Source organism: Chenopodium quinoa, unplaced genomic scaffold (assembly GCF_001683475.1).
Source record: "Chenopodium quinoa cultivar QQ74 unplaced genomic scaffold, ASM168347v1, whole genome shotgun sequence".
NCBI classification, from domain to species: domain Eukaryota; kingdom Viridiplantae; phylum Streptophyta; class Magnoliopsida; order Caryophyllales; family Amaranthaceae; genus Chenopodium; species Chenopodium quinoa.
Genome location: NW_018745480.1, coordinates 16,597 through 31,878, shown reverse-complemented (window position 1 = coordinate 31,878; position 15,282 = coordinate 16,597). Strand labels below are relative to the sequence as shown.

Below are 15,282 nucleotides of genomic sequence, written 5' to 3'. Positions count from 1 at the left end.
AAACTTGACTGCATTTGCATATTAAGACAATGATTTGTTCGTAATGTAAAGAGTTCTGATATCTGTTAATTTGAACATATGGTGATGATTCGACATCAAGTCAATAGTCATGAAAACAAGTTTCTGAAACTGCACCCCTATTTCACATCACATCAGTTTCCAAAATTTCTGTTTGTTAACTGTACCACACTAGACTCTTCTGGTGTTGCTGCAGTCAAGGCAAACTAGAAATGTGCAGACGGAGATTGCAACTTCTCAACTTGCTTCTCTAAGAAATAATAGGCACAAACAGAATTTACAACTTCTCAGCTTCAAAAGGGACAAACAGGATTTACATCTTCTCAGCTTTCAAAAGGACAAACAGGATTTACAGCTTCACAAAATGAAAGGTACACATCCTTCTCAACTTGCTTGTTTCTCATTCTCCTTGCAAATCTTTCCTATCACCTGCTTAATGGAGTACAAAGTATCGTCAGAACCTACCTAGAATTTTCCATTTAAGTATTTTTCCCTTTTAAGTCTTTAATATAAACCACTACAGACCCACTAGATACCTTTTTATGCATATAAGGCTATAACACCATGAGCCAGTTTAAAATAAATTAGACTATAACAGATTAACAGTTTAAATTTAGATAAACTTATATGCAATGAGAGAACGGATTAACTAATATTGCACCATGAAAAAAAAATGGCACACACACAACTTACATCATGCATATCCTCTTCCAGTTTGGCTACTCTCCTTGAAAGATAATCTGCTTCATGTTGTTCTGTCGAAACCTGCAAGTAAATGGATCTTAGTGTGGAAAAGCTATAGTTATAAGCTTAGAGTTTTAGTAGCTATCAAGTATAACACATGGAGTTATGAAAGTGCCAAGAAACCATGAATTTTACCTTATCCTCAATAGATTGAAAAGTAAGTTTAAGTTCATCCTCATTTGTCAACAGATCTTCAACTTGTGCCTTAAATTTGTCTCGCTCATCAGTCATCAGCTTGAGCTTGTTTGTCTATAATAAGCAGATTAATACTTCCTCCGTGTCAAATAAGTTGCAATAAACTTCTCAAAACTGATTCCAAGACAAAAAAATTTGCTGAGCGTTTAATGGAGAAAGAAAGATAGGGACAAAGAATTTCCAAACAAAGAAATAAAACATTGTTGCAACTTATATGAAATTTTTAGAAATCACATGTTATGCATCAATATCAGTAGGCTAAGGGTATTTTAGGATGTTTTAATAATTTAGATACTAGAAGAACATGAGATGGTAGTTGATGGGGTGGAAAGAGAAGACATAAGTAAGAAGCTTCCATTAAGATCAGAGGATGACAAAGGAAAGTAACGAAGTGTGAAACTTTTCTGTTTCGTCGCCAACGACAACATAGGCAGAGGCGAGTTTGAAGGTCCACCCAGGAGACCATGGTGGATAATTCGCCGGTGTGAAAATCAGTGATTGGACTGTTTGTTTTAGAAGGTGATCCGAAAGGAGGCTTGTTGGCTGCAGGTAGTGGCTACGGTGGGGTGTTCTCAGCGAACTTGTAAAACCTTCAAAAGGTGGCATAAAAGATAATTTTAGTTCCCTGGACCCACATCAGCCACGTGCCTTTAATTTTGAAATTGGAAGTTAGGAGAAGCAGAATTTTCACAAACTTCACTTACTAGGCACGTGAAAATTTTACCCTACACCCTAGTGTAGGGTGTGTTCCCTACACCCCCCTATGCTACGTCGTTTTGTAGCTGGTATTGAGTTCTCTTTTGCGATTCTTTCCTTTTTTTTTTTTTTTTTTTTCTTTTTTTCTTTTTTTCTTTTCTTCCTCTTTTTCCTTTTTCCTTTGATTCTTATTATTCAATTTATGTATATATATGATTTTAAACCCTATTTTTTCTCTCTCTTCAATTGATCAACCAACCTCCATTTTTGATCTACATTTTTCTCTCGCTAATTCATCTTCTTCATTTGATTTTTTGAACGAATTCGTTAATTGTTACCGATCGTCAATGGCGAATTCTGCATCTGGAGATTGCGTTGATTTTGATCGCGATTGCGAGCGTGTGTTTCCTTCTGGACTTCGTTTCGTTGATTCGTTTGTGCAACAATGTGAGTAATTGTGATCATAATTTTTCAATTTTTAATTATCCCTAATTTGTTCTGTTATAATGCTCTGTTAATTTGAACTTAATTGATGTATTATTATTCACTTTCGATTTTTGAATTTACTACTTTTGTTTCGGGGTTTTCTGATGTCCTGCGGGAGAGTTACAATTCCGAGACTGGAACCGGACGTCTGTACCTGCAAAATAACGGAGACTCCTGAGAGCTCCGCCTCCAACGGTCAAGTTAGTACCTGATTAAGGAGTAATCAATACAGAAAGTAAAGTAATGAGATCTCTCTAGGTGAGAGTGCTTAGTGTTGGTAATCTGCGTTGTTAGCGTGATTAGCCGGTTGTTAATAAGTCTGTTCTTCTCTGCTTGATCTCTTAATTATTCGGTTGTTTTTTTGTTTTCTGATTAATGAGGATTAATCGAGTATTTATAGCCTTGGGAAGCGTGCAACTCTCTAGGCTTAAGGTAAACCTAGGGCTGATCGGGCCTCTAGACTGAAATGGGCCTTGATGGCCGGTTGTCCCACTTGGCATGGGTGGACACGTGGCGTGTCTTAAGTGGTCCGTGGAGGACGTATCTGTGACTGACACGTGGCAAGCTCCTGTTGGCCTTCGTGAAGGACACGTGGCGGAACCTGGTTGGTCCACTTGTCAGACGGTGATTGGTGGATAAAAATCCCCTAATCATTTGCCCCTCACAGGTGGCACGCGACTGGTCACGTGTCGCCTGTGACAGGTGTCGCACGGTGACAGGCGACGGCCCGTTACAGGTGTCACCTTGCAGACGGCCGAGAGATTTTCCCGCCCAAATTTGAATTTGGAAGCGACCCTTCGCCTTCTCATTTTGCCTATAAAAGGAAGTGCTGACTTCGGTCATTTTCACATTTGAGAACTTTTGCGAGAACATTCGGACCCCTGAACTTGCTCTGACATTTTCGGACTTTTTCTGCCTACCGCCTGTTCTGACAAGCCGACTGACCCGAACTTCCAGGACTTCATCAACCGTCACCCGTTCAGGTAACTCAGTTCTCTTACTCTTAATTTTCTTTTTATTTTTTGAAATGGCACCATGGAAGCACACGACACGCCCTAAGTTAGTGATCAGCCGGTCACCGGGGACGGCTGAATCTAGGACTAGGAGTGCCGCCTGCCCTTTTCTGGACCCATCTTTGCCCTTTATACAAAGTCCGACTGAATCTGTGTCTATGCAGAACGTGATGGCCAGAACAAAAAAGACTGCTATGATATCAAACTCAGACGGCTCCTCCCAAAGGGTGCTCCTTAGCGAAACATCTGACCAGGCGCCAGATGTAGAACGAGGCGACTGTCAAGCTGACAGTGCTGAGAGAGGGACCAAGGTGTTCCCTTCTCATCTAACCGTGGACATGTCTAATTTTCCTTCTGCTCCTTCTAAGGGAGAGGAGGCGGGCCCCTCTAGGAGAGGGGAGGAGTCGTCCTCTTCGGACTCGTCAGGGGACGAGTCCGAATCCAGCTCTTCTGACCATAGTTCTTCTGGCTCAGAAGAAAAACATAGCCGCCTACAAGAGGCGAGAAGTTCTCATGCAGTGGAGAAGGGGGATAATTGGGCAGAGCCGTCCGCCTCTTACAGAGAGGAAAACGCCCCCTACTACTGCAGGGTGCCCCGGGGCCGGATTGCAACCATGCGAGACAACGTGGCGAGCTTTATTGCTAACCACAAAATGGGCCCGGAGTATTTACTGTTTGTGCCGGATCCAGAAGATACTGTCGTCTGGCCGGCTGGTACCAGCTATGGTGACGGCTGCTTTGGCTGCTATGTGGCGGCCATCAAAGCTGGACTGCGCTTCCCATTACATCCGGCTGTTCAGCGGATTTTAGATGGGTATGATCTGGGGTTATGGCAGTTAGCCCCCAACTCTTGGGTAAACGTACTCGGCTATGTGGCCGGGTGCGAACTGAACGGGGTGGAGCCAAGTTTTGAGGCTTTCGCCCACATGAACTATCTCAGCCGGACCCCCAAGTCGGGAGGTACCGGCTGGTATCAATTGACAAGCCATAGGGGTTACCTCATGACGAGAGGTAAGGCAAACAAATGGAAGGATTGGCGGAACACCTTCCTTATTATCGAGAGTTCAGACACGGAGCTGAACAAACGTTTTAATAAGTGGAACAGGGATCCACCTCTTCTCGCAGGCGGCCGCAGCATGCCGCCTGTTCCCCCAAAGGCTAAAAAAGAGATCCTAGACAAAGGACTCTTCAAAGTAGAGACTAGGGTGAACTCTACTTCAGGGGTACGAGAGCAAGTACCCCTAAATTGCGTCCCGAGCTTCAAGTGGCTCTATGACGAGTACTTCTTGGCCGCCTGTGGCCTCGGCAGTCGGTGCTCTAGAGGTAGCCGGCCTGACGAATACTCTGTTTTTTCACGCCTTGTTTACTTGGAATTTTTACTAACTTTGCTGTTTATTTCTTTCAGCCGACGCCATGAGTAAAATAACAGCATCTAAGACTGCGGCGGCCATGCTGCGGGTCTCACTAATGAAGCAGTCGTATGTCGACTCCCCCAGCAAGGAGGCACCCTTGGTAAGCTTTGAAAACTCCTCCTTTTAGTTGTATTATGCATATACTAACTCTTTTTGTTTTCAGTCTGGCACTCCAAGGGCTTCTTCCTCGCAACAGCCGGACCCCAAGGCCCGGAGGACGACTGTTGCAAGCTCTCCTGGGTCTTCCAGGAAAACAGTGGCGGCTGAGAAGCAGCCGGCCACTTCTTCAAAGACCCAGGCGGGGCCGCCTAGATGTATGGACACTTGCTTGTAAAAACTCACCCTTGCTTCCTTCTTGATTAGGTCTAACTTGTTTTTTCCTTTCGCTTAATGCAGCCGGCCCCCAGGGACTTGACTTGGTTGAGGTAGCCAAGTCAATGGTTAAAATAGTTCCTCCATCTGACAGGGAGGCGGTCAAGGGTGCCGGCACCCTTGACCTCGATGGAATTTCGGGGATCCTAGCTGAGGTATACTTAGCACCTTTTTGAGCTTTTGAGTTCCAGGACGCCTGTTAACTCTTTTGATTGGAAACTGACGCCTGTTTTTCTTTGTACTTAGGCCCTGCTCCGAGTCAACAGCCTTCGCAAGCCGATTGATCGGAAAAACAAAGAGGTAAAGGCCGCAAAGGCTATGGCCGCCTCCAGCTGTGATAAGGCAATGTTTCAAATTGCCCAAAATGAAGTACTGACCCTTGATCTTCTTTATTATCAGGCGCAGGCGACCGCCGCTGTTCGGGCTCAGCTAGAGACGGCCCAAAAGAAGGTTGACGAGCTGGAGGGGACCGTCACCAAACTTAAAACCGAGCTGAAACCCCTTCGCCAAAAAATGCACTCTTACGAAGCCATGGAGAAATCTTTGGCTAACGTAAAAGAACGCCTGGTGAACCAGGAGAAGAGTCTTACCCAAGAGCTCTCGGACAAGGCCGAGCAAGAGAAACAAGAGCTCGTCCGGGAGATGGTGGAAGACTCCGCCCAAATCCAACGCATGACCTGGGAACGACTGTTCCCCAGTGCCGACTTTGCCTCATGGGAAAGAACGTACCGCCAGTGTTCGGAAATATATAATCAACAGATCCTGGCGGCTGCTGAAGAAGAGGCGATGGACGTTGCGTTGGAGGAGGAAGAGCCGGTTGTGGCGCTTGTGCCACTTGGGGGTAAGGCATCAAAAAATGATGCAGCTAAGGCCGAGTCCAGCAAGAAGAGTGCTGACCAGGTGGCTGCTGCTGATACTAAACTGCCCCCTTCTTAAGCTTTAAGTATATTTTTTTTCTTTTCACGGCCTGCGTGCCGTTTGCTTTGTAATTACCCGGCCAGGGGGCCGGGGTTTTGAATATTCTGCTGGTCTTTTATGGCCGGCTCATTTTAATCAAATATTTTGTTTTTGTTCAAATTTGTCTAAGTATTTGAAGTTTGCTCACTTGACCGACTGTTGTGTATGGCCAAACGTTTAGACAGGTAAGTATGCCGCCTATGCCCCTGGACGACTGGTTGTCTGTTTCCAGGATAGATGATCAGTCGGCCATTTAATCAATCGGTATTCGAACTCTTTATTCAATTTGACCAAGTAAATAGAATTACCTAGTAGCCAAGGATTTTAAGTAGGAAAACAAGCGGCGGGTACCGGTTGTTTCCCTTTATTGCCAATGTTGGCTTTAAACTCGTTATTTTTTAACCTAGCAAGAGTATTGGTTGAGAGCCTTTGTTTATTAAAAACAAGTGGACGACTCATACCTTTTAGGCTTCATACTAAGTTTGAGTGACTATTAAGGTAACATAGGAGTTACTTAGTCTTTGTCACAATCTTGATTGAGTAGTAGAGGTATCAGGCGGCGTAGGCCGGCTAGACCCCTTGATTCACCAATGTAAGCTATTAACTTAATAGGTTATCCAGTAGGAATAGGGGTTCGAGTGCCCTTGTTTGTTTAAAACAGGCGGACGACTCAAACCTTTTAGGTTCCATACCAAATTTGAAGGAGTGACTATGAGTTAACTTTGGAGTTACTCAGTCGCCGTCACTTTGTTTGAGAAGTAGAGGTACCAGGCGGCGTAGGCCGGCTAGACCCCTTGATTCGCCAATGTTTGTTGGCTATTAACTCAATAGGTACCCCCTGCATTTATCCCAAGTAATACAGGCGGTCATCTGACTCAGATGTCAACTGCTACCACTGGTTTGGTTAGTGATAGAGTTATCCTTGTCTCAAAAACGGCTACGTGGTTGCCCTTTGGGACAGTCGTATAGGTGCCGTGTAATTAGTTTATAGAACAATGTTCCACCCAAAAGGGAGCTGCTCTCTGCGACGAATTTCATCCGGAGGGATGCCGTCGGACGCCTGCTATGATGTTGGGACAGGTCGAATTAGTTTTTTAGTTTTGATCAGGTGGATTGGCGCCTGGTCTGATCATTCGGCCGATGGCCTTGGTAAGTTCTTGGTGAACGTAGGTGCTAAGTAAAAGAAGGGTAGCCGCCTGTAAGGTACAGGATCGGCCAGGCCCTTATCTTTTTAGCTAAGTATTGTGAGTAAAATACTCGATGGAGAGTAGCCGACTGTAAAGGAACAGACGGCATGCCCCTCTAAAGATAGTGAAACTCAATGGAGAGTAGCCGACTGTAAAGGTACAGACGGCATGCCCCTCGTAATACAATATTGAATAGTAAGTGCAAACTTTATTAAGTAGCTCTTTACTTTACATCATTCAGAAGAAATATTTTTTAAGGTTATCTACATTCCAGGTTCGAGGCAACGGTTGTCCGTCTGGTGTTTCCAGACGGTAGGTACCGTCCCTGACTTCCGCATAGATTCGGTAGGGTCCTTCCCAGTTGGGAGTTAGTTTTCCAGACTCATTGGCCCTACCAACTGCTTCCATTTTTCTAAGTACAAAGTCCCCTACTTTGAGTGGACGCCTGTGTACTTTCTTGTTGTATGATCTAGTCATTCTTAGGCGATAGATCTCATGGCGCAAAACAGCATTGCCCCTTTTTTCAGGAAGTGAGTCTAATGCCAGGCGCATAGCTTCCCAGTTTGCCTCTTCATCATATAGCATTACTCGAAGAGTCGGCTCGTAGTGTTCTATTGGAAGAACAGCTTCTGCACCATAAGTTAGGAGGAAGGGAGTTTCTCCAGTCGCCCCTTTTTCAGTCGTCCTAATGGCCCAAAGAACATGTGGTAGTTCATCTGCCCATAGGCCGCCTGCTCGTTCAATCTTTTTCTTGAGACCGTCTGAGATGATTTTATTAAAGGCTTCTACCTGGCCGTTTGCTTGTGGACGGCCGACAGATGCAAAGTAATGTGCAATTCCTTGGTCTCCCAACCAGCTTTTGAGAACAGGCGTCTCAAATTGGGGACCATTATCAAAAACCATAGACATGGGAACCCCGAACCGAGTGATGACGTTTTTCCAAATGAATGAAATTACATCTTTCGTCTTGATTCCCTTTACAGCCTCCGCCTCTACCCATTTAGTGAAGTAGTCAACGGCAACAAGTATATACTTTCTCAGAGCAGTCGTCCCTACTTTAACTGTTCGGTCAGGATGAGAGTCGTCTAATATCAGGTCCGCATGCTCACCAGCCGGCTGAGGGCGGAACTCATCCGGCCGGTCCTCTGCCAATGATTGCTATTTTCTTGCTTTTCTTGCGGACTCAGTCTGGAGTGCCTTTCTCTTTTTGTCGCCTGTTTCTTGAACAGGCGCACTTTCCTTGACATTGTCAAGGTCTGTTTTTTCTCCACTTGACCCAGTGGCCATAACAGTGGGCTTGACATCCGAGAGATAGCACTCTCGGGCCATCCTCTGATCTCCCCTAAGGGAGCCGACTGTTCCATTGTCCCTTTCAAACTTAAGCAGCATAAGTGACGGGATTATAACAGCCTTGGAATTATTCAGGGTTGGTCGACCCAGAATCATGTTGTAGGCAGAGAGTTCCTCTACCACTAGGAACCGGACTACCATGTGTCGTCCTTCCCCTTTTTCGCCCAGGCGGATGGGTAGATCTACTCGTCCCAGTGGGTGGACGACTCCTCCCCCAAACCCTATTAAAGGGGGGAGGCCGGATGTATGCAGTCCGTCTGATATTTCAGTTTTGATAGACATTTGCTGCTGATGAGATCTGAAGAGCTCCCGGTATCTATGAGGATTCGGCCAACTCTCTGGTTGGCCACTTTACATTCAATAACGAGAGGGTCGTCATGCGGCCCCCTTATTCCTCCTAGATCCTCTTCAGTGATGACAATCTCAGGAAATGTATATTTGGACGGTCGTTCTTGGTGAACGGAATTTACATCTAACCGCCTTATATTATCTTTGTTGCCCCTAATAGAGGGGCCGCCTCCTGAGAAGCCGCCTGCAATGGTGTAGACGACTGCATCATCTGTATCAGAACTGTCGGCCTGCTGATTCTTTTTGGCCGACTGCTTTTTTGAGGAAGTGTTTCCCGCAGATTTCTTGACATAAGTGTCAAGATCACCTTGATCAGCCAATCGGTCTAGGTACCGCATGAGACTGATGCAGTCATTGGTGTGATGACCAATGTCATCATGATAAGCACAGATTTTGTCTTGGTTCCGGTTGCTCGCAGAACCCTTCATGGGGAGCGGCTTCTCAATTGAGAGCCGTCCCTTTATTTCTTTTAGGATAAACTGGTTATCCTTGTTAAACACATATTTTGGGGAGTATGGTTTGAATTCTTTTTTCTTTTTCTGGGCCGGCTGTTTAGAGGAATCAGCCGCCCAGACCCCTTTTCTTTTTTCATCCTTGTTGGACGACTGTTTCTGTCGTCCCTCTCTATTGTCGAACCTCTTCCCGTCCGACTGTTTCATCGTACACAGATCAGTCGCCTGTATATAGGCTTCTGCTTCAATCAAGGCCTCTTGAAGAGTCGCCACCCTTTTTCGAACTAAATCAAATTTGAAGGTAGACCCGTCTTTGAGACCTCTAAAAAAGTCAGTATAAGCTACCTCATCCGGTAACCCTTGAATCTGTATTCTCATCAGGTTGAACCGCCTGATGTAGGAACGAAGCCCCTCCTTTTCACCCTGCTGAATTGTTCCCAAATCAGGGGTCGTTTTCTTCGCAGGGATGTTCATTGCGAAGTTGGAGGCAAATAAGTAAGCAAGCGTCCTGAAGCTGTTTACACAACCAGTCGGCAGGTTGCCGAACCATTGCTGTGCAATTCCCTTGAGAGTCGCTGGGAAACACTTGCACCAAGTGGGATCATCCAACCCTTGAAGGTACATCAGGTTGGTGAATGCCATCAGATGGTCTTCCGGGTTAGTAGTGCCATCATAGGCGCCTACTAAAACATTTTTTACTTTGGCCGGCTGAGCGGCTTCAGTAATTTCCTTGGAGAAGGCCGACGGCTGTTCACCAAGTCTAAGCAGCCGTAGCTGCCAGTCCATAGGTTGGACGTTTTTTGCTGCAGGTCCACCAAATGGAGGTGGCTGCATAAAATACTGTTGTTGCGGCACAAATGGTAAGTTTGGTACCGCCTGGGCACTATGAAAGTCGGACTGACGGGAGGTGCCGCCTGACTGACTCTCATGGTACGACTGAGTTGGCCTCATCGAGGCGTTTCGCAAACTGTCCTGAAAATTTGAAGTAGAAGCCGACTCTGATAATCGGTCACTCTTCTTCTGCTCTAGCAGGTGCCGAGCATCTATGAACGTTTGCTTTGACCCGTCCGCCTGAATATGACGAACCGGTTTCCTATTTCCCGTAGGGTAACGGAATTTTGTGAAATCAAGAGCAGACGGTTCCCGCTTCTTGGATTTAGGATGGGGAGTCGCCTCTCGCCCTTGAACTGGCTTCCTCCTCAGTGAAGTGGAAGGTTTCTTGGCCGACTGCTCTTTGACTGAAGCAGGCGGTTTTTTGTTGATCAACTCTTGGATCTCTCCCTTGAAGTCCGTCATGAAGGTCATGAGTTCGTTCCTTGTGATGGGAGCAGACCCATCAGTCGGCTGTTGCCGAGCAAGCGGTGCGCCTGCTGGCTCGCTTCCTGTTTGAAGATACTCCCGTTCCCTTATTTCAGTATGACGGGTACGGCGGGCCCTTAGGGTCCCGTCTGGAGCTGTATGAGTTTCAACTTCAAATTCACTTTCGGTATCATGGTCCGACTGAACTTGAGGGTCGTCTAGGGAACGCCTCTCTTCTGGAGTCGGTACAGACTTGGATGCCATCTCTGAAGTACTCTCCCCACAGACGGCGCCAAATGTTTCGGGGTTTTCTGATGTCCTGCGGGAGAGTTACAATTCCGAGACTGGAACCGGACGTCTGTACCTGCAAAATAACGGAGACTCCTGAGAGCTCCGCCTCCAACGGTCAAGTTAGTACCTGATTAAGGAGTAATCAATACAGAAAGTAAAGTAATGAGATCTCTCTAGGTGAGAGTGCTTAGTGTTGGTAATCTGCGTTGTTAGCGTGATTAGCCGGTTGTTAATAAGTCTGTTCTTCTCTGCTTGATCTCTTAATTATTCGGTTGTTTTTTTGTTTTCTGATTAATGAGGATTAATCGAGTATTTATAGCCTTGGGAAGCGTGCAACTCTCTAGGCTTAAGGTAAACCTAGGGCTGATCGGGCCTCTAGACTGAAATGGGCCTTGATGGCCGGTTGTCCCACTTGGCATGGGTGGACACGTGGCGTGTCTTAAGTGGTCCGTGGAGGACGTATCTGTGACTGACACGTGGCAAGCTCCTGTTGGCCTTCGTGAAGGACACGTGGCGGAACCTGGTTGGTCCACTTGTCAGACGGTGATTGGTGGATAAAAATCCCCTAATCAACTTTGATTACATTATGATGAACGTTTTTGGATTGTTGTACTTTGTATGAACATTTTGTTGCTTCATTTGTTGTTTCATTTGTTGTTTTCTCTGTGTTTTAGAATTGTGTGTTTTTGTCGTATATTTTGTAGATTATACTTTCAATTAATCGTTTATGTTTTCTTATTCATTGTTACTAATGTGTTTATGTTCAGTCTTAAAGTCATTTTTGATCATTTATTTTTACATTTTTATATCGATATTATGTGTAGTGGTAAATAATGAAAATATTGTTCAAAATATTATGTGCTGAAATTCTTTTTGCAATTGATCATGTGCTGTTTTGATATTGAACATTTTACTTATTTGTTATTGTTCATTCATGAAACTCTTTATGATCATTTATAATTGTATATTGTGCAGTGGAAAAAAATGATGATATTATGTATTTAGAAGCAGAACAGTCTGAATTAAAGGATAAAGAATTTAAATCTGAAGATGAAGCTTTCGAAGCGTATAATGAATATGCTTTTAGGAAAGGTTTTGGAATTCGAATTGGGAAGAGTAAGAGAAGAAGAGATGATTCTTTTTTGATGAAAAGATTTGTTTGTTGTAATGAGGGATTCAAAGATAATAAGTGTAAGAATAAAAGGATTTATGAGAAGTTGGATCATCGAACTGGTTGTTTAGCTTTTGTGCAGTTTCATATTGATCATTTAGGGGTCTATACATGTACAAGACATGAAATGGTTCATAATCATGCTATGATTCCTCCTGAAAAAAGGCATTTGATAAGGTCTCAAAGAGATGTGAATAAAGAGCAGCTTCTTTTCATTTCAACAATGAAATTGAGTGGAGTCAAAGTTACTGATTCTTTGAGGGTCCTAAAGAAGGAGGTTGGGGGATCTCCTAATCTTTGTTTTACTGCTTCTGATGCTTATAATGCATTGTCATCTGAAAAAGCTGCCCAAATTGAAGGATGTGATGGTAACCAATTGATTAAATATTTTGCCAAGAGACATGTGGATGAGACAGATTTTTATTATGATTTTGAACAAGATGATAGTGGTGCTTTAGTTAGTTTTTTTTGGCGTGATGGTAGGATGATGAGAGATTATCATTACTTTGGAGATTTGTTGGTTTTTGATACAACTTATAGAACTAATAAATATGGAATGATATGTGCTCCATTTGTTGGGATGAACCATCATGGTAACAATGTCATGTTTGGTATGGGTTTTATTCTTAATGAGCGCACCGAGTCTTTTGATTGGTTGTTTGATACATTTTTGCACTCAATGGGGAGGAAAAGTCCCATTACAATTATGACTGATCAAGCACAAGCGATTGCAGCGGGTATAAGAAACATTTTTCCTTCAACTGTTCATCATCGTTTATGTGTATGGCATCTTGAACAAAATTCTAAGAAACACATTGGAGCATTGAGAGCTTTGGAAGGCTTTACAGATTTGTTTGGATATCTTTTGAAGTATTGTGAAACTCCTGCTGAATTTGAATATTTCTGGAAAAGGTAAATTATTGTTTTTTGTATTTATTTTTTATTTTTATTATGTGATATATTTGATTATTATGTGATATATATATGAACATTTAGTGTTTTACATATGATCATACAATTTACTTTGTTATGTATGTTATCATAATATTATTAGTGTCCATATTGTTTATGATCATTATTCTTTACACAAATGTACATATTTTAATTTATATTTTGTTCATTTTTAAATTAATATATGATCATTTCTGTTATACAGGATGTGTGATAAATACAAATGTGAAAATGATGATTGGTTATGTGATTTGTATAAAATAAAGGAAATGTGGTGTCCTGCTTATTCTAAGAAGTATTGGTCTGGTGGTATATTGTCTTCTCAACGTAGTGAAACTACTAATAAGTCAGTTTCACAACGTCTTAATAAGACTCAAGGTTTATGTGATTTTTATCATGTTTTTCTTGATGTCATTTCTGAGTGGAGAAGTAAGGAAGGTGCAAGAGATTACAATACTCTGAGGGGTAATAGGCACCTAGCTTTTGCTAATATTGGTATATTAGATCATGCAAGATCATTGTACACTATTCAAGCTTATGTTCTTTTTGAAGAGGAGTTCATTAGGGGGACAGCTTATGATCATGTTGATAATGGTTTGCGTTTTCCAGAATATTCATATCTTCTTTGGAGGCCTGGGAAGGATATAATTAAGCATGAAGTTGTTTTTAATAAGGAAACACATGCAATTTGTTGCACATGCATGTACTTTAGTGAGACTGGTTTACTTTGTTCTCATTCTCTTCGAGTATATCATTTGCATTGTGTGCGTAATATTCCACAAGAGTATATAATGAAACGATGGACAAAGGCTGCCATGTGTAGTCATGGTATTGAAGAACCTACTTTGAGGACAAATGTTGTGGCTACTAGTGTTTGGAGGTCACAAACAATCAGAAAGTTTGTTAAGTTGATAACAAGTTGTCAGAATTCTTTGAATGCAAGGGCAGAGGTTGAGTGTTATTTCAATCTGTTAAAAGAAAAGGTTGAGAGTGTATCAGGTGTAATTGACTTTAGTGAACCTGTTAAAGAGGTTGAAATTGTTGATCTTGAGATCAAGAATCCTCCAAAAGCTAGGCCTAAAGGTGAGAGGAATGTAAGGCCTAAGAGTACCTTGGAGAAGCAGTGTAACAAGGCAAAGGGTAATTTCAAGAGGAAAAAGTCTCTGTACACTCCTTACAAAAGGGGTATAGGGCAAGCAGTTGTACAGGTATATGATCATTTCATATTTTCAAATTGATCATTTCAGTTTTCATAAATGATCATTTATGTTTTTTTTTTTTTAAATAGGAACTTGATGAGAACGGTTGTGCTGTTACTTATGCTAATTCTATTAGTGATCCCATTGAATTGATTGTTTTGAGCAATAAACGGGCTCAGGTAAATTCAAATGTGCCAAAAAAAACATTTTATTTATATTTTATTAATATTGATTTTTATAATTTAAAAATATAGGTCGGCTTAAAATCAGCTGTTGTAGAAGAAATTCCTTCTAGTTCTAAGGAATCAAATCATAGTATTTCCAATGATTTTGATCAGGTATATGAACATTTATGATCTATATTATAATTTTTTTTTTATTTAATTTTTTATTTTTATATTTTTTTTTGGTTTTTTTGTAGGCTACTGGTGAAAGCTCTCTTTCATCTATCATATCTATTGATGTTGATATTTCATCTATTGCTAAGGTTTTTTTTTTTTTCCATATTTGTTTGTATAAGTGTTTGTAACTGATCATATACTGGTTTATTAATGATCAATTTAATTTTTTTTAAAGGCGAAGGATTTAAATCTTGAAGGTGTTTCTGCTGTTCAACCTTGTTCTAATTTTGGTGCAAATAAAGGTGCTTCTGGTGTTAAAACTTACTCTCAAATTAATCCAAGAGTTCCAATTCATACTAGTGCGTCAACAAAATCTCCTGTTGTTATTCAACCTACTGTTCCCAGGAATGTTCAAAATCAAACTCAGAATTGTTCAAACACCAATCCAGAAATGATCATATCCAACTCCAGGAATGTTCAATCAACAAATGTTCAAGTTATTTCTCCTACGGTTCAAATAAATGATCAAGGATTTCCTGTTCAGAATGTTCAAGTTACTCCTCCCACAGTTCAAAGAAATGATCAAGGTGCTCGTGTTCCAATTCTTCAATCAAGAAATGTTCAATTAGGTTCTAAAAAGATTTCTTCTAAATATGATAAGTTGTTAGCCTTTTTTGATACAAGTGTAGCTAAACGTTTGGCTAATAAAGATAAATAATTAGTATTCCAGAACTTTATAAACATTAGACTTTTTTGTAATGTTGATTTAATTACTATTTTGTAATTTTGAATTTTCGATC

At 42.2% G+C, this 15,282-nt stretch overlaps 1 protein-coding gene and 1 long non-coding RNA gene across 5 annotated transcripts; one reads left to right on the top strand and one right to left on the bottom strand.

The window, feature by feature from the left end:
* Positions 1 to 381: 381 nt before the first annotated feature.
* LOC110715180 lies at positions 382 to 1,801 on the bottom strand. The gene is made up of 3 exons (XR_002510252.1): positions 898 to 1,801; positions 712 to 783; positions 382 to 447 (listed from the first exon to the last, which is right to left on the bottom strand). It is a non-coding gene; the product is annotated as an uncharacterized LOC110715180 (long non-coding RNA).
* Positions 1,802 to 1,825: 24 nt separating this feature from the next.
* Positions 1,826 to 15,223, top strand: LOC110715173 (protein FAR1-RELATED SEQUENCE 7-like). 4 transcript variants are annotated; one of them, XM_021893738.1, is made up of 7 exons: positions 1,826 to 2,100; positions 11,796 to 12,903; positions 13,148 to 14,150; positions 14,231 to 14,320; positions 14,396 to 14,479; positions 14,563 to 14,628; positions 14,718 to 15,223. In XM_021893738.1, the coding sequence occupies exons 1-7, from the start codon at positions 1,866 to 1,868 to the stop codon at positions 15,198 to 15,200; spliced, it is 3,069 nt and encodes a 1,022-aa protein (XP_021749430.1). In that variant the 5' UTR covers positions 1,826 to 1,865; the 3' UTR covers positions 15,201 to 15,223. The 4 variants fall into 4 exon arrangements, with proteins under 4 accessions (XP_021749430.1, XP_021749432.1, XP_021749431.1 ...); XM_021893740.1 differs by lacking the exon at positions 14,231 to 14,320; XM_021893739.1 differs by lacking the exon at positions 14,563 to 14,628.
* The last annotated feature ends 59 nt before the right edge of the window (positions 15,224 to 15,282 follow it).

Excerpts from the sequence above, each read along its gene's own strand:
- LOC110715173 (XM_021893738.1), top strand. The coding sequence starts at position 1,866 with ATGATTTTAAACCCTATTTTTTCTCTCTCTTCAATTGATCAACCAACC. Across the intron at positions 2,101-11,795 it reads TGATTCGTTTGTGCAACAAT|TGGAAAAAAATGATGATATT; the intron begins GTGAGTAATTGT and ends TATATTGTGCAG. Across the intron at positions 14,151-14,230 it reads TAGGGCAAGCAGTTGTACAG|GAACTTGATGAGAACGGTTG; the intron begins GTATATGATCAT and ends TTTTTTAAATAG.